The sequence below is a fragment of the Triticum aestivum genome, chromosome 1D, assembly GCF_018294505.1.
Source record: "Triticum aestivum cultivar Chinese Spring chromosome 1D, IWGSC CS RefSeq v2.1, whole genome shotgun sequence".
Classification (NCBI taxonomy): domain Eukaryota; kingdom Viridiplantae; phylum Streptophyta; class Magnoliopsida; order Poales; family Poaceae; genus Triticum; species Triticum aestivum.
The window spans coordinates 23,042,062-23,064,376 of NC_057796.1; the positions used below are offsets into that span (position 1 = coordinate 23,042,062).

General features: G+C 46.8%; 1 protein-coding gene across 1 annotated transcript; it reads right to left on the reverse strand.

The window, feature by feature from the left end:
* Nucleotides 1–13,542: 13,542 nt before the first annotated feature.
* Nucleotides 13,543–18,744, reverse strand: LOC123163779 (ankyrin repeat domain-containing protein 17). Its single transcript, XM_044581163.1, has 12 exons — nucleotides 18,610–18,744; nucleotides 18,458–18,529; nucleotides 17,861–18,034; nucleotides 17,636–17,764; nucleotides 16,746–16,885; nucleotides 16,148–16,231; nucleotides 15,892–16,017; nucleotides 15,358–15,510; nucleotides 14,809–14,910; nucleotides 14,179–14,349; nucleotides 14,015–14,094; nucleotides 13,543–13,887 (listed from the first exon to the last, which is right to left on the reverse strand). The coding sequence occupies exons 1-12, from the start codon at nucleotides 18,662–18,664 to the stop codon at nucleotides 13,866–13,868; spliced, it is 1,308 nt and encodes a 435-aa protein (XP_044437098.1). The 5' UTR covers nucleotides 18,665–18,744; the 3' UTR covers nucleotides 13,543–13,865.
* Nucleotides 18,745–22,315: the final 3,571 nt, after the last annotated feature.

Sequence of the window (22,315 nt, forward strand, 5' to 3'; positions counted from 1 at the left end):
CCTGCTACTGTGATGGGTACACTCCTCGTAAATTCAGTACCAGCATCTGTCTATTTGATACAGGTGCATCGCATTCATTCATGTCAGAAGATTTTGCATACAAGCATGACGTTAAATGTGAGGAGATGAACACCTCGGTATTGGTCAAAACCCCCGTGGGACAGTGTCAAACCTCCCTGGTTGGCATCGATGTCCCCGTGGAAATCGAAGGGCTGGAATTCTATGCCTCTCCCATTATCCTGAAGTCGTCTAACATCGACCTCATTTTGGGGATGGATTGCTTGAAAGCGCATACTGCTTCTATAGTTTGCGCCACAAAGACTGTCCATCTGCTACACCCTTCAGATGAAATAGTTGCTTACCAAGCTCATCTGGTGCAAAATGGCGAGGCCAGGCTCTATGCATTGAATGCCTTGAACGCCGCACCACTCGAGGGCATTGAAAACATTCCCGTCGTGCGTGAATTCCTCGACGTCTTCCCTGAAGAACTTCCAGGGATTCCCCCTGCTAGATCTGTCGAATTCATCATTGACTTGAAACCAGGCACCACTCCTATAGGCAAGCGACCCTACAAAATGCCACCGCATGAACTCCTTGAGCTTAAGGAGGAAATTGACAAATCTCTTCGCAAAGGATTCATTCGCCCAAGTTGCTCTCCTTGGGGAGCACCTTCTCTCTTTGTCAAGAAGAAGGATGGGACAAACCGATTAGTTCAAGACTACCGTCCTATAAACCAAGCTACCATTCAGAATAAATACCCTCTTCCTCGGATCAATGACCTATATGATCAACTAGCGGGTTCATCGGTGTTCTCTAAGCTCGACTTGAGGTTGGGTTACCACCAGATCCGTGTTCGCGAAGAGGATATCCCAAAGACCGCCTTCGTGACTCGATATTGTTCATACGAGTACACCGTCATGTCTTTCAATTTAACCAATGCTCCAGCCACCTTCTCTCGTCTGATGAATTATATATTCATGGATTACCTCGACAAGTTCGTCGTGGTTTATCTGGATGATATCCTGGTATTTTGCAAGAACGAAGAAGAACATGCTGAACATCTTCGACTTGTGCTGGAAAAGCTACGAGAGCATCAACTATATGCCAAGTTCTCCAAATGTGAATTCTGGCTACCCGAAGTAACCTATCTTGGGCATGTCATCTCTAAGGATGGTATTGCCGTCAACCCTGAACGAGTCCAGGCTATCCTTGATTGGACTCCTCCCAAGAACGTTAAGCAAGTCAGAAGTTTTCTCGGTCTCGCCAGCTATTGCCGTCGATTCGTCGAGAACTTCTCCAAGATCGCCAGGCCTCTGACTAACCTGTTGCATAAGGGCGTCAAGTTCGAATGGACAGACAAATGTCAGGAAAGTTTCCAGGCACTCAAAGACAAGTTGACTTCTGCCCCAGTTCTAGCTCCACCTGATACTAAGAAGGACTTCGTCATTTACTGCGACGCTTCCCGTCAAGGATTAGGCTGTGTCCTAATGCAAGACCGCAAAGTGATTGCTTATGCCTCTCGGCAATTGCACCCTCACGAAGAGAACTACCCAGTTCACGACCTCGAACTTGCTACTGTCATTCATGCACTGAAGCAGTGGCGACATTACCGTCTTGGTAATCGTTGCGAGATCTTCACTGACCACCAAAGTCTGAAGTATCTGTTTACTCAGCCAGACCTGAACCTCCATCAGCAGAGATGGATGGAGCTTGTTGCAGACTTTGACTTGGGTATTTCCTATACGCCAGGCAAGGCTAATGTAATGGCTGATGCCTTGAGCCGCAAGTCTTACTGTAACCACCTCCAGGTTCACAAAGTTCAGCCCTCGCTTGTTGAAGAATTCAGGAAGCTGAACCTCCATATTGTTCCTCCGGGTGCACTCGCTCCCCCTCCTAAGGAGTTTGGCAAGATGAACCTCCACGTTGTTACCCAGGGTTCCCTCAATACCCTAGTTGCTAAACCAGATCTCGTGGACAGCATCAAAAGGCTACAGAAGTATGACTCTCAAGCCCATAAGATTAAGCGCTACCTCGCTGAAGGAAAGCCCTCATTCTTCACTATTGCTGATGAAGGCACTTTGTACTTCAAGGGCCGCCTAATGGTGCCATGTGCAGAGAAAAACCTGGATATGACACAGGAAGTTATGAAAGAAGCTCATGATACGCCTCTATGTATCCATCCTGGTAGTACAAAGATGTACCAAGACATCCGTCAGAGATTCTGGTGGTCTAATATGAAGCAAGACATTGCTCGTTATGTTGCTGAGTGTGACGTTTGCCGTCGTATCAAAGCAGAACATCAAAGGCCTCCTGGAACTCTGCAACCTATCTCTATTCCTGAATGGAAATGGGACCATGTTGAGATGGACTTCGTCACTGGATTTCCCAAATCACAGAAAGGTAATGATGCTATTCTTGTCGTCATTAACCAGCTTTCCAAAGTTGCACATTTCCTGGCGATCAAAGAAACTATCACTGCTAGTCAGCTGGCAACGCTCTATATGTCCAGGATTGTTTCACTCCACGGTATTCCATTGGTTATCAGCTCAGACCGTGGCAGCTTATTCACTTCAAGATTCTGGGCAAGTTTCCAAGAAGCTATGGGAACTCATCTGTCATTCAGTACCGCGTTTCATCCTCAGTCGCAAGGGCAAGTTAAACGCGTCAACCAAGTTCTCGAAGACATGCTTCGAGCTTGTGTTATTTCCTTCGGCAAGAAATGGGAGGAATCTCTCCTGTATGCTGAGTTCTCTTATAATAATAGCTATCAAGCTAGTCTGAAGATGGCCCCCTTCGAAGTGTTATATGGACGAAAGTGCCGAACCCCTCTGAACTGGTCAGAAACTGGGGAACGTCCACTCTTCGGTCCGGATATTATCCAACATGCCGAAGAACAAGTCCGCATTATTCGTGAGAATCTCAAGACTGCTCAGTCACGTCAGAAGAGTCAATATGACCGTCATCATAAAGACATGGTCTATCAACCTGGCGAAAAGGCTTATCTTCGAGTCACACCAATGAAGGGTGCTCACCGCTTCGGAATCAAGGGCAAACTAGCTCCTCGCTATATTGGCCCATTCACTATTCTGGAAAGGCGTGGAAAAGTGGCATACCAACTGGAGCTACCGCCGAACCTTTCTCAGGTTCATGATGTGTTCCATGTATCACAGCTCCGTCGTTGCTTCAAGGACCCAATCCGAGCTGTGGATCATGAAGTGCTCGAATTGCAGCCGGACCTCTCCTATAAGGAGCATCCGGTCCGCATTCTCGACCAAGCTGAACGCCGCACACGTCAAAAGGCGATCAAGTTCCTCAAAGTCCAGTGGTCGCACCATTCTGAAGATGAAGCCACTTGGGAACGCGAGGATCGCCTGCGTGATGAATACCCCGCATTGTTTCCTTCTATCTCCTAAATCTCGGGACGAGATTTCTTGTAGTGGAGGAGTTTTGTAACGCCCGGATAATCAAGCTACAGTAATTCCACGCTAATGGTGCCACGTCACCACAGTTACTGTTACTAAGGTACCGTTAGGTCAAACCGTTTCAAAATTCAAATTCAAATTAATGTCAACAATAAAAGTTTTTCAAAATTTACAACAAAAATGTTCGGGAGGTGCCATATTTTGCATAAGTAAATATGGTGTAGTAAACACATTTTTATAAAATGCCTAAATAATTTAAATTGAAATAAAACAGAAAAGAAAATAAATAAAAGAAAGAAAATACAAAAGAGAAAACAAACAAAAAAAAAGAAAGTAGAAAACCCCCTCTGGACCGTGGCCCAACTGGGCCAACCATCAGGCCCAGCCGGCCACCCACTTCCCCCCTTATCCACTCACCACCCCCCACCCACTCCACCGACACCCCCACTCCCCCCCCCCACGAAAATATCTCCTCCCCCCTCTCCCCCGATTGGATCGGGATCGAGAGGAGGAGACCACCGCGCCCCGCGACCACCGCCGACGCCTCGTCCTCGTCCGCCGCCCGGAGTCGCCTGGACCTCGCTGGACCCCCTCGCTGACCTGTTTCCCTCTATGCGCGCCGTCCCCGACCTCCCCCTCGCGCCCCACTGCCACTCCCCTACCGGCAATGTGAGCCCCGCCGCCGCGCTCGTCTTCGCGCGAGCCCTTCCCCCTCTCCTACCCTCTCCCTCGCCCCCGCGCTCACCATGGCCCTCGCGCCCATTGGCCGCGCCCGGGCTCGCCCCTGGTCGCGCCCGCGGCCGCGCTCACCGCGTCGCGCGACCACTGCCCCGCCCTCCGGCTCCCGACGTTTCCCCTGCTCCGGCCACCTCGGCCATGGCCTCGCTCTCCCCTGTCTCTCCCTCTGTCCCGTGGCCGCGCCACCGCGCCCGCCCCACCGCGCCACTCTGACCACACCGGCGCCACCCCGCGTCCCGCTCCGGCCGGCGCCCCATGGCCCCGTGCCTCGGCGCGCCTCGTCCCCGCCATCTCCTCCTCACGTGGCCGCACCACCGCGCCCGCCCACGCGCCAATGGCCGCACCGGCGCCACCCCTCGCCTCCGCCCGCCGTGGCCCCTGGCCGCGCCGGCGAGCCGCGCCATCGGTGCCCTGGCGCCCTCGTCCCGCCCTGCGGGCGAGCGCTCGCTCGGGTGCGCCCGCACCCGCTGGACCAAACCCGCTGTGGCCAGGGCCACTGACCACTTGGCCAGTGCCCCTGGGCCACTGCCAGGTGGGGCCCCGCGCCCCTGAGCCACTGCCCCTGGGCCCGAACCCCCTATGGGCCACAGATAGGTGGGCCCCGCCCAGAGAACGTTTAAAAAATGATTTAAAAAAATTAAAATTAAAATAAATAAATAAAAATAAATAATTAATTAATTAAGATAATTAATTAAGATAACTAATTAACTTAATTAATCCTGTTAATATTAACTAATTAAGATTAATTAACTTAATAACTAATTAACCTAATTAACTACTGTTAATTAGCTAACAGCCCCTGACAGGTGGGATCCACCTGTCAGGTTCAGGTCAACGGTCAACGTTGACTGCTGACGTCATGCTGACGTCATGCTGATGCATTAATTAAATTTCGAATTAAATTAATTTATTAAATTCTAAAAATGATTTAAATCTTTAAAATTTAATATAAAATAAACCGTAACTCGGATGGAAAAACTTTGTACATGAAAGTTGCTCAGAACGACGAGACGAATCCGAATACGCAGTCCGTTTGTCAGCCACACGTTCCTAGCATAGCGAACATGGAACTTTCCCCCTCCGGTCCGTCTGTCCGAAAACGCGAAACATCGGGAATAGTTCCCCCCCTTCGCCGGTACCACCTACTGCCGCGTTAGGGCACACCTAGCACCGCTCATTGTCATGTCACGCATCGTCATGCTTATGATTGCATTGTATTTACTGTTTCTTCCCCCTTCTCTCCGGTAGACTACGAGACTGACGCTGCTGCTGTCCAGTTCGACTACGGAGTTGACGACCCCTCCTACTTGCCAGAGCAACCAGGCAAGCCCCCCCTTGATCACCAGATATCGCCTATTCTTCTCTATACTGCTTGCATTAGCGTAGTGTAGCATGTTACTGCTTTCCGTTAATCCTATCCTGATGCATAGCCTGTCCTTGCTTCTACTGTTGTTACCTTTACCTGCAATCCTACATGCTTAGTATAGGATGCTAGTTTTCCATCAGTGGCCCTACATTCTTGTCCGTCTGCTATGCTATACTATCGGGCCGTGATCAGTTGGGCGGTGATCACGGGTATATACTTATATACTATATACATGACACCTGTGGTGACTAAAGTCGGGTTGGCTCGTAGGAGTACCCGCAAGTGGATCTTTGTGGCGGAGCGACAGCGCAGGTTGAGACCACCTAGGCGAGAGGTGGGCCTGGCCCTGGATGGCGTCCGCGGTTACTTCGACATAACACGCTTAACGAGTTCTTGGTATTTGATCTGAGTCTGGCCATTTGGTCTATACGCACTAACCAGCTACGCGGGAACAGTTATGGGCACTCGACGTCGTGGTATCAGCCGAAGCCTTCGTGACGTCAGTGACCGCGCGGCGCGCGCCGGATTGGACTGGAACGCACTAGGCTAGGTCTGCTTCCGGCCGCGTACGCAACGTGTAGGTGTGCAATGGGCGATGGGCCCAGACCCCTGCGCGCATAGGGTTTAGACCGGCGTGCTGACCTCTCTGTTGTGCCTAGGTGGGGATGCGACGTGTTGATCTTACGAGGCCGGGCATGACCCAGAAAAGTGTGTCCGGCCAAATGGGATCGAGCGTGTTGGGTTATGTGGTGCACCCCTGCAGGGAAGTTTATCTATTCGAATAGCCGTGTCCCTCGGTAAAAGGATGACCCGGAGTTGTACCTTGACCTTATGACAACTAGAACCGGATACTGAATAAAATACACCCTTCCAAGTGCCAGATACAACCCGGTGATCGCTCTCTAACAGGGCGACGAGGAGGGGATTGCCGGGTAGGATTATGCTATGCGATGCTACTTGGAGGACTTCAATCTACTCTCTTCTACATGCTGCAAGATGGAGATGGCCAGAAGCGTAGTCTTCGACAGGACTAGCTATCCCCCTCTTATTCTGGCATTCTGCAGTTCAGTCCACTGTTATGGCCCTTTACACATATACCCATGCATATGTAGTGTAGCTCCTTGCTTGCGAGTACTTTGGATGAGTACTCACGGTTGCTTCTCTCCCTCTTTTCCCCCTTTCCTTTCTACCTGGTTGTCGCAACCAGATGTTGGAGCCCAGGAGCCAGACGCCACCGTCGACGACGACTCCTACGACACTGGAGGTGCCTACTACTACGTGCAGGCCGCTGACGACGACCAGGAGTAGTTAGGAGGATCCCAGGCAGGAGGCCTGCACCTCGTTCGATCTGTATCCCAGTTTGTGCTAGCCTTCTTAAGGCAAACTTGTTTAACTTATGTCTGTGCTCAGATGTTGTTGCTTCCGCTGACTCGTCTATGATCGAGCACTTGTATTCGAGCCCTCGAGGCCCCTGGCTTGTATTATGATGCTTGTATGACTTATTTATGTTTTAGAGTTGTGTTGTGATATCTTCCCGTGAGTCCCTGATCTTGATCGTACACATTTGCGTGCATGATTAGTGTACGGTCAAATCGGGGGCGTCACAGCCTTGATATTTTCATAAAGGAGCAAAGTATAGATGATGCAAAATCATGTATTTAGAGGTCAAAATCATATATAGTGCCGGTTTTTTTTGCGAAAATAGAACTTCTCACTCATCAATCAGGGTTGTAACATTCAAGGTTACACAAAGGGGTAATTTCCACAGGTGCATGGCGGAGCCAAACGGCTGTGTGTGGCGCCCTACCCATCTGAGCAAGCTCATGGCTAACCTGATTCCCATCTCTCCTAACATGTGCTATCCCATCCTCACGTCCTAGACCCAGCAAACGCTTTGTTTCTTCCACTAGCGATGCAACTGGCGACCTATTAGCTGCCGCCTCAGCGATCATAGCTACGGCAGTTGTACTGTCAGTCTTCAGGATGAAAGGATCAGAGCTCCATTCAAGTGTGAGAGATACACCCTCCATACATGCTGCGATCTCAGCTTCAAGCGCACTTGAGCACCTCGGCAGGAATCGACAGGAGGCCAATATCACAGCGTCGTGATGATTTCGCAGGATCATACCTGCAGCTCCGGTCCCATCCGCTTCAGCAAAGGCACCGTCAACGTTCAGTTTGCACCAACCTACAGGGGGCTTGGATATAACATTTGGACTTAAGAACACACACACACACACACATTCTCCTTGAGATACAACTGTGATTTCACAGTGCTCCACAACTAATACTATTGGTTGCGGCCACATGTCACATTAGACTAATATAATGAGCAAATTACACGGGATGACCCAGTTAAGAAAAGTGTAGAGCTAACAACAACAACAAGGAACATGAACAATGTTTGAGTACCGTTCACACGGTTTGGTACATGACTCGTAAATTCTCCCAATAAATGAACTTATGATATATCTTCAATTATAGTAGATAGAGCAGGAATCTTGCATTGAATTAACATTATAGAACTTTTTTGCTTCATGTTATTTCAACACTTACTCAAAATCTCATGATATAAGAGGATGTAGCATTGCTTGTTTTCCCCATCTCTTCTCATACACATCCATAGAATAACTAAGCTAGCTATAAGAAATACAAGAGAGAAAACAAGCCAGGAGAAGATAATTCATATCTAGAGTCTTATTCATTGGAATAAGAGGAATCAGAAACACACGAGATGACTTTGTTGGATGCATAGGCTGAGATAAAGAAGTCCACACAGCACATCTTTCTTGCGCCGGACTTGTATTAAGGCATGACAGTACCACATATATTGTTGGCAATGGCACGGTTATAAACTAAGTGGTACTAGACCATAATGTTTGGCATCCAATCGGCATCCTAGGTCATATTTTAAATGACGTGGGTACATGATTTATGTTTTTATCTGAGGACTAGCAAATAAGTACTTGCGTTTCAAGCCATGTCATGCTTTGTCTGTGTAGAGGCAGAGGCAGTCTTTTAGGATAGCAAGCAACACAATAATAAAAGTCATTTTCATCTCTATCCCCCCTCTCTCCAATAAACATGCCATCATGTTTAATTACCTTATGAGAGAATTAAACAAAACAACAATTTTTGTCGTTGTGTAACAGTAACAACAATATATTTGTGTAATCTCTCAGAACGACTCTTGCCATTTGGCACCTTCATTTTTAGGGTTTGAAGAAAAGACCATTTGACTTTATTGTAACCTTTTTAGAAGTCAATCCTACATATCATTCCCGCATGTTTTTTTTTGGGTGCATTTTATGGATGATCTCATGTAGGATAACAATTTCATCCAGCATGTTTCGTCCTTGCATAAATGTCGCTTGAGACGGCTGAACCACGTGATTTGCGGCGACATTAATCCTCTTGTTGGCTACATTGGTGAAAAATTTGAAGCTACGTTTATTTTATTTTACTTTTTTGAGAACTGCGTTTAGGAGACATATAGGACTATATTGTTGTCCATTTTGCGTCCTTTAGTGTCTTCGGCAACAAAATGACTCACCAAAGTTTGGCCTTGAAAGATCTAGCCGGGCGCCATGCAGAAAATTGAACGTCCCAGTAAGATTTGTCTTAATGACATCTCAGAAGTTCTAGTAGAACTCACTGGAAAAGCCATCAGGACCTGACACTTTATCGTGATCCATCTAAAACACTCTCCGCTCGCACCTCTTCTTCTGAGAAGGGTGTGAGGAGTTCATTTTCCACATTTGAGATCTGGGGTATATCCTTGGTTTGGGACTCATCTAGGGAAACATGATCCTCCTCGTGAGCCCCAAACAGAGTTTTGTAACATTCGGTTATATACTATTCGACCTCCTCCGCTTGACCTTCAATCAAACCTTCATCCTGTTAGAAACTATAATTGCACATTTTTCAATGGTGGCCACTAGCTACCATATTGAAATATCTCCCGTTGTTGTCTCCTTCACGATGAATTGAGCTTTGGACCGTTGTACTCCTACCATTTAACTTCCTCTTCATGTAAGAGACATGCCATCTACGCATTGTCAACATGGCGCCCAGCCTCGTCAGCTGTGGGTATAATGCTCCCAACCCCACACTCGACTAAAAAAAATCGCCCACCGCCTATTCTTGTACCACCATTTGGGTGCCAATTTGTTTCCATACCCATACCCGACCTGGTAAGAAAATACCCACTTGTAAAAATATCAGCCCTGCCCATTCAACATTCCAGCACATATTGTTAACTCAACGTACAACTGTACAGGGCAGGAGAAGTTTAGCGATTACGGAGAGATCATGCGTCCGCACGTACATAGATCATGTGTTGCCTACTTGCCTGCTTGCACAAAAAAAGGTCCAAAACAAATTTTACACTCACATCTGCTAGCCAATTCATGAGGCACCTATCTTGCTTAATCTAGAATCAAAAGCATCCATGTACTCGCACCTGCCCTACCTGACGGGTATATATATTTTTCCCATTTATTATCCATGGGTATTTATTTTTCCCATGCTTTTACCCTAATGAAATGGGATAAAAACCCATCAGGTAATCGAGTAGTGGGTATCCATTGCCATGTTGACCTTGTGTACATAACATTCACGTCTACGTGATTTTATCGAGGTCATCAATAATGGCCGATAGACAGTTGTCTTTCTTTTTTATATATCCTGCTAGTGTGCTTGGCCCATCTCCCATCGCAAGAAAGAAAAATACGGTCCTATCTCAAATAGTCTTAACCTAGTGCGCAAAGCCATTCCGCTGTAACCATCCAAATTCGGCGTGCAGCTAAACTATTTGTAAACCTCGAGTGGAGAATGATTGAGGCATGGTCCGGCAACGACTCAATGCGCTCAAGCGCATGTACAGTTACTAGAGGAACCATAAGCAGCTCGTAGCTTCTCCTGGGCGGGGACAAAGAAAGACATGCAGACAACGGCCCATCGATCCTTGGTACCTAAAAGGTGGATTTGGTAAATAAACATCTAAGCTTATCAAGTACTCCCTCCGTCCCATAATGTAAGATGTTTTTGTTTGACACGTTACATTATGGGACGGAGGGAGTAGATGGTAGAAATGAGGTTTTGATCATCTGTGTTGGCTCAAAGTACACTTGTATCTGTATGAAGCGGCTAAATCGGGTAGACGTGGAGGAACCACAACAAATGTCAACCCTCGCATGCAGCTTCGTGAGACCTATGAAAACAGGGAGAATATCTGATGCATAGGAGTTTGTGGTGCTACCGGTGCGTCGAACGCACATTGTGCTTTTAAGATATTCAAAAGATTCTAAAAAAATTTAGCACACTCACACAACATCAATGTAGGTTGTCACAAAATTTCAAGTCAAAATTTAAAACATAACTCAAAAACAAAAATGACAAATTTAACATTGAATAGTACATAACATAACTTGTGCTTTAGATTTAGCCCACTATCACACTGATATGAAATTTGTCATTTTTGTATCTCAAAAAATATTTTAAATTTTTATACAAATGTTTGTGACATGATACATTGACATTGTGTTAACATGCTAGAATTTTAACAGATTTTTTAAAATATCCTATGGCATCCAGTGCACCGGATACATTTCCTAAAAACATCGATGAGCCTCATTAGGGACATAAGGGCATCTCTAATGCCAACCCACAAACCACCCCTAACCATCCGGACCGCGTTGTCAGACTACGGAAGCCATTCAACGTGGTCATGTATCGGTCCGCGGCACGGTTCGGGCGCATTTTCTACCGCAAAGCGAAGAAACGAGAGGGCGGTTTGCGGGCATCGGGATAGCACCCAAGCCCGCTTCTGACCACACTGTCGCATCCAAACCCCCTCCTTCTTCACCCACGCGTGTTCCCGCTCAGCGCCAGCTACCCGCATTCATGGCGCTGTAGAGCGCACCGCTCCACATTGAAGCCGGCATAGAGCGGACACGACCTCTCACTATGTTCGTCATTGAAGCGGCGCGTTGGCCGAGGGCGCCGCCAACGACGCATCTCCAATGTCCGCGCATGTTCAATGCCGGAGACGCGTTACTGGACGGGACGAGACAGATATCTACCATGCTCGTTGTATGCCCAGTCCGTCCGTATGCCGCCAATAAGCAGGCTTGCTGGCCGAGAAACTTACTCCGGCACCACACATTGACGCACACGAACGCCTTGCCTCACCGGAATCCGCTTTTAAAGGCGGCCACACCCGGCTAACTCCATGTCACAACACAAGCCGTTCCCCATCTTCCTCCCTTGCACTGCATTCGCCATGGCTGCATGTGGCGAAGCTCTGCGGAAGAGCCTTTCCATGTAGATGAAGCACGAGGTGGCCGCCCTTAACGCCTTCGTGCCAGGTGGATCGAGGATGGCTTGCCAGCCAGCTCGCCCAAGGTCTCAAACAACGAGGACGGCCCCATGATGGAGACGGGCTCCGACAACACCGCCTCGGCTCCCACGCCTGTGCACGCCGACTTCACCATGAAGCAGGCGCATACGCACTACAACGCCACCATGGTGGAGGTGCAGCCTGCATCGGCGCCTTTGTCGGTGTTCCAGCAGGCGCAGGAGGAACAACGGTACAACATGTTCCTCCTAGAGCAGCACCGTCAGGCGGAGGGCCAGATCTACGGCGAGCGCACGAGCGAGGAGGCCGCGGTGAATCCCAACTTCTTCGCGGAGCAGCGTGCCATCTATGATGTCGTCCGCGCTCAAGTCGTCGCCACCAGGAAGCGGCGGCCGCCGAGGCGTAGCTCGAGGCGATCGCGGAGGAGAACAACGCCGACTGCGCCTCCTACGTGCCACCGACGAACTATCTGGCGGCCCGGCGGAAGAACGACAGCCCGAGCGCCACCATTTCCATCATGGACATCGCGTCCACCAACAACGGACAAGGCGCGGACTCCTCCGAGGATAAGCAGGGCACGGGAGGCGGTAGGGCCTTGTGTCCCATGTGGGTCAGTCTGTCTCCCATGTTCTACTCTTCCTCGCCGGAGACCGCACCTTCACTTCATCGGTCTTATCGCCGGTGCTCATGGAGACGGCCGATGGAGGACGACAAGGGCTTGGACGCCGGGCGCCACCACCGTAGGATAGGTTTACAGTCGAGTAGGGTTTTTTGTTTTGTTTCTAAATGTTCAAAATCCAATGAATATCCACCATGCTTGCATGAATGTAGTCCGGTTTTGTATGAAATCCGTTGTGTTTGCATGAATTTCATCTGGTCTGTTGAAAAGTGTTTAAAATGTATGCGCGCAACGTTGGATCGCAGCCTCTCGCATCCATGTCTGCGGACGGACGCGGAAGGAAATTTGCGGGTCACCTTTGGGGATGCCCTAAATGAGTATAATGGGTATTCTCCGTCCATGTTTGGTTCAACTAAATGAACTAAAATATCAAAATCGTATCGCCTTTGAACAGTGGAGCATGGCAAATCCAAGAATAAGAATGTACATCAAACTTGTACAGAAACAAAGAAACCCCTACCTAGAAAACCTCCACAGAGTAATTATCTTACGAGAAATGAAGCGGATCAGCGTAAGAGTCATGTATGTGTGCAATGATGTTACCAAAAATGAAGCAAAACAACAGAAATTTCGTGAGGGCATCATAATTTCGCAAGAAAATTAAAGTATAGATGATGCAAAATAAAGTATTCAAAGGCTAAAACTAATCATATATAATGCTGGATGTAACACTTGGACTTGAGAGGAGGCACACAGGCACATTCTAGTTGAGGTGATACAGCTATATATGATTTGACAGGTGCTCCACAACTAATACTTTTTGATGCAACCACATATCACATCAGACTAACTATGATGAGCATACTGATGAGTATATGGCTAACAGCAACAAGGAATATTAACAGTGTCCACGCAAAAGAAAAAAAAAAGGAACATAAACAGTGCCAATGATTTTCCCTAAGTAAAATATCAACAATTTGCGAATTCATGCTAGCAGCTTATCTCAATTATCAGTGCAAAGAACCACTCTTCGACAAAAACGTGCAGGAATTGGCAATGCAAAGTAGCATGATCTTCTGCCAAACATTTCACTCCAGCAATAACCAATTCAATTCACCACCACTGCTGCCACGCTTCCATACAGAACAGGATGTGAGTTTCATAAAACTCAAAATAAGTAGCCACTAGTCAGAAACATGTTTTCCTGTAAGCTGCTGCTGCTGCTGCTATTGTCCATGGATTACATCAAAACAGAGGGCGCCATAATTCGAAGTTCAGTGCTTTTGTCTGAGAATGCAAAAGAAAAAAAAGAGCTTGAGATTTAGCGTGAGCTTCTCTCTGCAGCGGGCATGCAGGGCATGATCACTTCAGTTCCATCGCCTTCCTGCATGAATCAGTTCATCACAACATTTTAAAAGAAATTCTACTAATACATTTTAAAAGAGGGCTCAAATTCTATGCAACATCTAGAATTACTCAAGAAAGAAGAAGATGAAAGGTGAATCCCTTACCTGAATAATTTCTCAATGTCTTTGTTTTCTGGGTCCAACTCTAAAGCACGCGAGAGTGCTTCATAAGCTCCACCATATACCTAAGGCACACACACAGCAGAATCAGATAACAGATACGAAAGATGCAATGAAATTGTCAGTTTGAACTCCATCTCTGAGTGCACCTTCATGAACATTAGAGCTGCTCCTTGCCGATAGTGCGCCTTTGCCCACTTCGGGCAAATTATCTTGCATTCAGTTGCATCATCATAAGCCCTTTGTCCATCACCCATGCGAAGCCAGCAGAGGCTCCTGTTTGATAACAACTTAGGATCGAAGTTATCCATCTTCAGTGCCTGCAACAGACAAAATAGTGCAAAATAGCTGTTGGAAATGCTGCTCAGTTTAGACCCAGCGGTGTGTCATTTGTTTCATCATAAGTACATGAAACAAAAAATGAAGCTGTGACAAAAAGAGCAACTCCGACCTGAAATTCCTCCCAGTGAAATGGAAGACCAAGATGAATGTGTATTCATTCTCTTTTTTTTCACACAATTATCACGATTTTTGTTACCCCTAGCTTTGGCGTGAAACTTAAATCTACACTGTGTAGCTAAAACCCCATCCCCATATTGCTATGAGATGCGCACATTAGTAGTGAGTAGTGACTTATCTTTCAACAGGTGAGTCTGTTGATAAATGGTCAATATTTATCCATTGCCAAGGTGTGAACTAATGCTAATGATAAAACCAACCAAATCAATGCTAATGATAAATTAACTAAATCGTAATGGAGGTTCCACTGGTATATGTACCTGTGTGTAGAGCACTGATGCATTTAGATAACTTTGCTTCTTAAATGCTTCATCTGCTTGGAGTTTCAGCTCGGACATCCTCTTTTTCACAAAATTGTCATCCTAGGAAATTCATAAGAGCTCAAGTCTGGTGCGTGAGGGAGAAACAGCACTATAGCAAGATATCAAGGTGAAGTGAACAAATACAAGAAACAGTTTTAGTTAATTCAAGATTTCACAATCCCACTTGCAACGCTGATAGGAAATGAAGTAAGAGAGCTATTTAAATAAATAAAATGAATTGTTCCACCTGTTATTTTGAAACAAAATAAGAATTAATGTATTACCATTTGAGCAAGGCAGGTTATCAAATAAAGCATCATTAAAATAAAATGAATTTTCAGGAACAGAGTTAGACAACAATGCAAATGCAAGAAAACACATGCGGATTCGATGAGTTTCCTATATGAAGTTTTGGTTAAACATCAAGTTGGCACCACACCAATACTGTTCAGAGTTAGCATGAACAAAATAGTCATAGGTGTGCAAGAAAATATGCTAGTGACATACCTCAAGTTGCTTGATTTCCATCTCCACGTGACTAATGATTCCATCAACGCTCCAATTTGCCACAGTTGAAACAGGAGAGGTGAAAGGAAAGAGAAGCTCAACGTCTTCCCGTGTACCATACTCAACAGCCAACTCTATTGGCAACCTACCAAACTGTAGAGAAACAAGGAAAGCTTTACAAAAGCAATATTCAACATTAAGAAATAAGCTTTGTTCTAGACATGATCAATGCAAACCGTATTGAATTATTGATGGACTACCCTCACATTAGGTCAATGTAATGGTAGTGTGTCGCATCTATACATACCTGACAAAATTAAGGACACGGCACAAAGGAGGAAAGGCAAAACGATAACAAGCTTATACAAATATGGCAACTTAGCACAGCATTTTATTTTTCTTTTGCTGATAGCATCATGTAGGCCTATTTACCGCATAACTCTTACGTTTGTTGCATATCAATACAGGACAGGTCTACCTAAACTACAAAGCCAAGCCAGAGACAAGAATATGTGACAAAAAGAGCATTCTCACCCTGTCAAAAACATTTGGGTTTGCACCAGCTTCCAACAAGCACTTAATAGCTTCAGTTAAGCCCTTTTCTGCAGCCGTCAGCAAAGGATCATAATAAGGAAAAACACCGCTCACATTAGCTCCACCCTATCAGAAAAAGGCGTAGAAGAAAGTCAATCATACAATTGTGTGGTCGTTGATACAAAGATAACTAAATCAAACCTCAGTTATATAGAAATCCTACATTCCTACTGCAATATAAATAGGGGTACTGTACCTGAATCAATAGCTTCACACAGGACACGAAAGATTTGTCTAATGCCATGTTTAAAGGTCCAAGTATACGAGTAACAATGTTGGGCTGGCAAGAAAACAAGAACTTCATTTTCATGCCGGAATAAGCAATTCTAAGAGAAATGGAGTTTGTATGGAAAGGAGATGAGCTTCTTTGTGGGATTACAACTTATATAGTGATATGTTCCTTTGCTTCAACTGATTTTTCAGAGTTGTTGTGTGGGTTATTGAAACCACCATGTCTGGTTCGGCTCACACATTAAAGCTACGAGAAAGGCTTCTTTGGTTGTTTCTTGAAGGTTGCCAATATTTGCCACACTTTTTCCTAACATATCTAAGGTTACATGATGAAAATGAATGTTATACTTTGCAAACCTAAGAATCCTACCACACTATTTCTGAGTCAGTGACACAAGCGACCCAAGTTGCAGGAGGTGACTAACTCAAACTTTTGGAATGGCATGGTTAGTCACCAACCAAAAAGACCTACAGGTGAGAACAATTGGGGAAAGTAGCAAAACCCAGAAAAGGGAAGAATTTGGAGTTAAAGACAACATATCAACAAAGAGTTTCAACAGTACATCTGACTTGTGCTCCAAAAGGATCTTGACAATACTAGGAAATCCTCTAAGAGTAGCATCCATGAGTGGTGTCCCAAGTTCTGACATAGCATGGACATTAGCTCCCCTCGCAAGAAGAAACTTCACTATTTCATAGTACCCTGAAGAGAAGAAAGAAAAAAAGTCATAACAGTATTACAAGTACATGAACAAAATCGTTTTTGTGCAAAAAAGTTTCAATAACTAGTGGGGGAATGATTTTTGTTGGTTCACATTTCTCTGAATATGAATACCATAATCAGTTAACATAAGAAGGCAGTAGCATACTCAATACGTATCTGAGAACAGAAAATTAGGAATCACTTTGCAGAGAAATGTGAACCAACAAAAATCATTCCCCCACTATCAGTTCCTAATTTTCTGCTCTCAGATAATTCACTCATACTCTTGATCCTCTAAAGGTTCTTCTCTGTCAGTAACAAAAAGTACATCTAAGCCTTGCGGAAGCACTTTAGAGTGCCTAGAAGCTAAACAATCTGCTTCTTCTTTTCTCTAACCTAGAGCACTCTTATTTCAATACATACGAAGAAACTCCATGAAAGCCAGCTATCACTCCTATGAGACGGCTAAGTCATAAAAGATTGATCACTTTGCAGACGCCGATGAACAGGAGAAACAAATAAGATCAGGCTACTTTTAATTTATGGCAACAAGAAAATTGTTTATATTAGGCTAGCTAATTAGCACTTGGTATAGTAAACCCACTTTTATCACCCTTGTAGGTCCAGCATAAAAACAATTTTGAGAAAGGAAAAGCTCAAGCACAAAACAAGGGAGCAAGGCAATAGTAAAAGACTGTGAGAATGAAACCAAGGAATATTCAGGCCAACAAGTGAATTTCCATTTCATACCATGAACTACAGCCATATGAAGAAGGGTGATTTTTCCACGTCGCTGATGCAGATCAGCGCCATGATCCAGAAGGTACCTGACAGCAGGAAGGTGGCCATACATGATGGCATGCGACACGAGCGTAAACTCTAGCATTAAGACACACACAATCCATTGAATCAGTTCATGATCAGGTCATAAAAACTACATATGCTTTAGGATCGGGAAAGGCGTGCACGAATTACCCTGAGCGGTGTCAGGCATGTCGACATCCATCTTGACCTCCTCAACAAGATACCGGTAGATCGGCAGCTTGCCGCCGCCGCCCGCGGCGTGTAGCGCGTTCATGCCCATGTAGGTGGTGTTGGCCACGGTCGTCCGGATCCCGTGCCCCTGCACGTCCAGCTCCTTTGCAATATCTGAATTTCACACAGAAAAGGGGGACACTTTCAGTCAGGAATCGTTACAAGAACCCAGTACTGCAGCGCATATACAGTGCAATCAGAATCAGTAGGAAACAAAGGGGGCAATTTTAGTTACCAACCATGGCAAGAACGTAGTATATATATACACTACGCTGCAATCAGAATCAGGAAGACAGCGCCCAATCAAAACGTGGTACGGTATATACTATGCTGCTGCGTGGTTCTTCAGTAGTTGGTCAGAAACCCCCGATTTAATTGCAAGGAGAAGACCCAAAATCCGGGGAATCGAAGTGCACACGGCGGCGAAACCCTAAGGCCGCGGTCAGATCTAGCGCGCGAGCAAATGGAGAGTTGGAGACATGACGCCGGAGAGAGAGGGAGAGGGGAATGGGGATTTGGTTAAGATGCGGGCCTTACACTTGATCTCGCGGACGTCGCCGTTGTGGGCGGCTTGGAGGAACCTGGCCTCCGGCGGCCACCGGTCGCGCTCTGCACAGCAAGCGGAACGAACGATGAGACGGCGTGGCGGACGGAGCCGTACGACTGAACTGAGGGTGTTTGCCGGTTACCTTCGCCGTGGAGGACCTCATACAGGCGAGGCAGCGGCCACTCCCGCATCCCCATCCTCCTCCCTCCCCCTTTTTCTTTGCCGGCGGTCGGGGTGGAGGACGGGAGCTTCTGGAGTGGGTGGAGGGGTGGGGAATAAAAAGGGCGGGAGAGAGAGAGAGAGAGAGACAGAGAGAGAGAGAGAGCGCGCGCGCGGGTGGAAGACGCAATGGGATGCGGACACGTGCCCAACCACGGGTCGTACCATCTGACACTCCTGCCAGGAGAAGCACGGCCTCTTCCTTCATGTTTCAAGTTTTGAAATTTGAATTTAAACTTCACGGTCTTCCTCTTCGACGGCGATTAGAGCAAATCTAGCAAGTTGTCATATTGGCCCTCCATATGGTGATATGGATATCGTAAACGATCTTGGCTGGCCGACCGGGTATACAGATTCAGCCACCCCGCGTGTGCTATCGGATCGAAACAAAACATCCTATGGCCATAGCCGAAGCTCCGCACACGCCAAGCTTCAGTAGGACCCACGCGCCAGTCAACCCCCCTCAACCTTATATTTTTCCCAGCGAGTCACTCCTTATCTTTTTCTTCGTCGGCAACCATGGGTGATCTCCATCCCTCTTTCCATGAGGCTAGTCTGTGTCGCACCGGTCATGGGCGTTGTTCTAAGCCCCAACCCGAGTGTAGGGGAGATGATGGAGTCGACAATGTTGCACGGTAGCTACACCGACGCTGATGCAGAGAAGATGAGGAGGGGGTGATTGGGAGTGACCCTGCAAGGGAAGCCTCAATGCTGCTGATTGTTGCGAGTTAGCGCTGGGGACATTGACCTATGTTGACAACCATGTGGATTGTGGTGACGATGGTAACCAGATGTGGCTACAACCCTCGACACGGAGGAGCTACAACTATGGCGGCCATGGAGCTGCGATGGCAGGACCCCATGCTACAACTGTTAACGACGGAAGCTGCATCCGGTGACGAGGCACTAGTAGAAAAGAGGGCTTTGGTTCAGGCCGGGTCAGCCCATTAGTCCCGGTTTAGTCCAGAACCGGGATCAATGGGGGCACTGGTCCAGGTTCGTGAGGCCAGGGGCCTGCCGGGCCTCGTGAGGGGCATTGGTCCCGGTTCGTCTGGCCCTTTGGTCCCGGTTGGTGGGACGAACCGGGACCAATGGGCCTCGCTCCTGGCTCACCACCATTGGTCCCGGTTGGTGGCTTGAACCGGGACCACAGGCTGCCCTTTAGTCCCGGTTCATGCCACGAACCGGGACCAATGAGGTGCCTATATATACCCCTCGCCCGCGAGCAGAGCACTCCAGTGCTCTGTTTTTCTCTGGACGGCGAGGGGAGGGCTTTGTGGTGCTCTAGCTCACCTCCTATGCACATGAGGTGTTCGATGAAATGCCCGAGCCACACTAGTTAAGCTTTCTCCTCTCGAAGCTCGACCTCAAAGCTCCATTTTCCTCGAGATTTGTCTAGGTTTAGCAGCCCGTCACGTCCCATTCCCGTCTTCACCGTCGTCGATCGCCCGCGCCGATCTTGTCGCCGGCACCAGCGTGGTGAGCCTCTTGTTCTTATCTTCTTTCTGAGAGAAAAAATTCTTACTTTAGATAGATACTTGTCTAATTTTTTTACTATTTTATTGCTTATTATTATATAGTGCGATGGTTTTGGTATCCGCCCCCGTCGGTCCTCGTCCTGTCTATGATTCTAGATGTGGTATATATTATCTTTATAACTATTGGTTCATTTATTGTTTATGAAAATTATGCCGACCAACGTGACATAGATTTTATTTATCTAGGAGGTATGTGAACGGGAAATTCCAACTGACCCTATTGTCGAGAGGTTAAATTTAGTTGAAGAAGAAAACAATTTCTTGAAGGAAAAAATAAAAAAAATGAGGAGGAGAAGATGATATTGGAGTTGCATGTTGCGGATGTCATCGATGATCACAAGATCAAGATGGATGCAATGCGCTTGAAGATTAGAAAGATTAGAAAATATGCCATTCATACCGAGGCTTGGTATCATTATGCCGTTGGATCAATTGTTACCTTGGTTGCGATTATGATCACATTTGTTTTCGCATTGAAATTTTTTACATAGTTTCAATGTATGGTTTAATTAATTAGATGCTCTGGAGAGCTATATGTTGTTAGATGAGTACTATGTATGTACTTTGGTTTTAATGTGATGATGAACTTCTATTAATTTGGTCACTTAATTATCTATTCATGATGTTCTGTAATGGTTTTTGACACACTTAATTATATATAATGCATGCAGATGAACCGGCAATGGATGTACGGTGACAGACACACCTCCGAGTACATTAAGGGCGTGCATGATTTTCTCGAAGTGGCTGAGGCAAACAAGCAGAATGGTTTTATGTGTTGTCCATGCCCTAAATGTGGGAATACGAAGTCTTACTCTGACCGGAAAATCCTTCACACCCACCTGCTTTACAAGGGTTTCATGCCACACTATAATGTTTGGACGAGGCACGGAGAAATAGGGGTTATGGTGGAAGACGGCGAAGAAGAAGAGGACGATGACAACTATGTGCCCCCTGAATACGGTGATGCTGCAACGGGGGAAGCTGCTGAAGATCAAGAGGAACCAGACGATGTGCCCAATGATGCTGCAATGGGGGAAGCTGCTGAAGATCAAGAGGAACCAGTGCCCGATGATGATGATCTCCGCCGGGTCATTGTCGATGCAAGGACGCAATGCGAAAGTCAAAAGGAGAAGTTGAAGTTCGATCGCATGTTAGAGGATTACAAAAAAGGGTTGTACCCCAATTGCGAAGATGGCAACACAAAGCTCGATACCGTACTGGAATTGCTGTAGTGGAAGGCAGAGAATGCTGTGCCTGACAAAGGATTTGAGAAGCTATTGAAAATATTGAAGAAGAAGCTTCCAAAGGACAACGAATTGCCCGATAGTACATACGCAGCAAAGAAGGTCGTATGCCCTCTAGGATTGGAGGTGCAGAAGATACATGCATTGTTGGGGAACGTAGTAATTTCAAAAAAAATTCTACGCACACGCAAGATCATGGTGATGCATAGCAACGAGAGGGGAGAGTGTTGTCCACGTACCCTCGTAGACCGACAGCGGAAGCGTTATCACAACGCGGTTGATGTAGTCGTACGTCTTCACGATCCGACCGATCAAGTACCGAACGTACGGCACCTCCGAGTTCTACACACGTTCAGCTCGATGACGTCCCTCGAACTCCGATCCAGCCGAGTGTTGAGGGAGAGTTTCGTCAGCACGACGGCGTGGTGACGATGATGATGTTCCACCGACGCAGGGCTTCGCCTAAGCTCCGCAACGGTATTATCGAGGTGTAATATGATGGAGGGGGGCACCGCACACGGCTAAGAGATCTCAAGGATCAATTGTGAGGAGGAGGCCGGCCCTAGGAGGGGGCGCACCAAGTGTGGAGTCCTACTAGGACTCCCTAGTCCTAGTAGGATTCCACCTCCCATATGGAATAGGAAAAGAGGAAGGGAAAAAGAGAAGGAAGGAAGGGGGCGCCCCCCTTCCCTAGTCCAATTCGGACCAGACCAAGGGGAGGGGTGCGGCCACCCTTGAGACCCTTTTCCTTCTTTCCCGTATGGCCCAATAAGGCCCAATACGTATTCCCGTAACTCTCCGGTACTCCGAAAAATACCCGAATCACTTGGAACCTTTCCGAAGT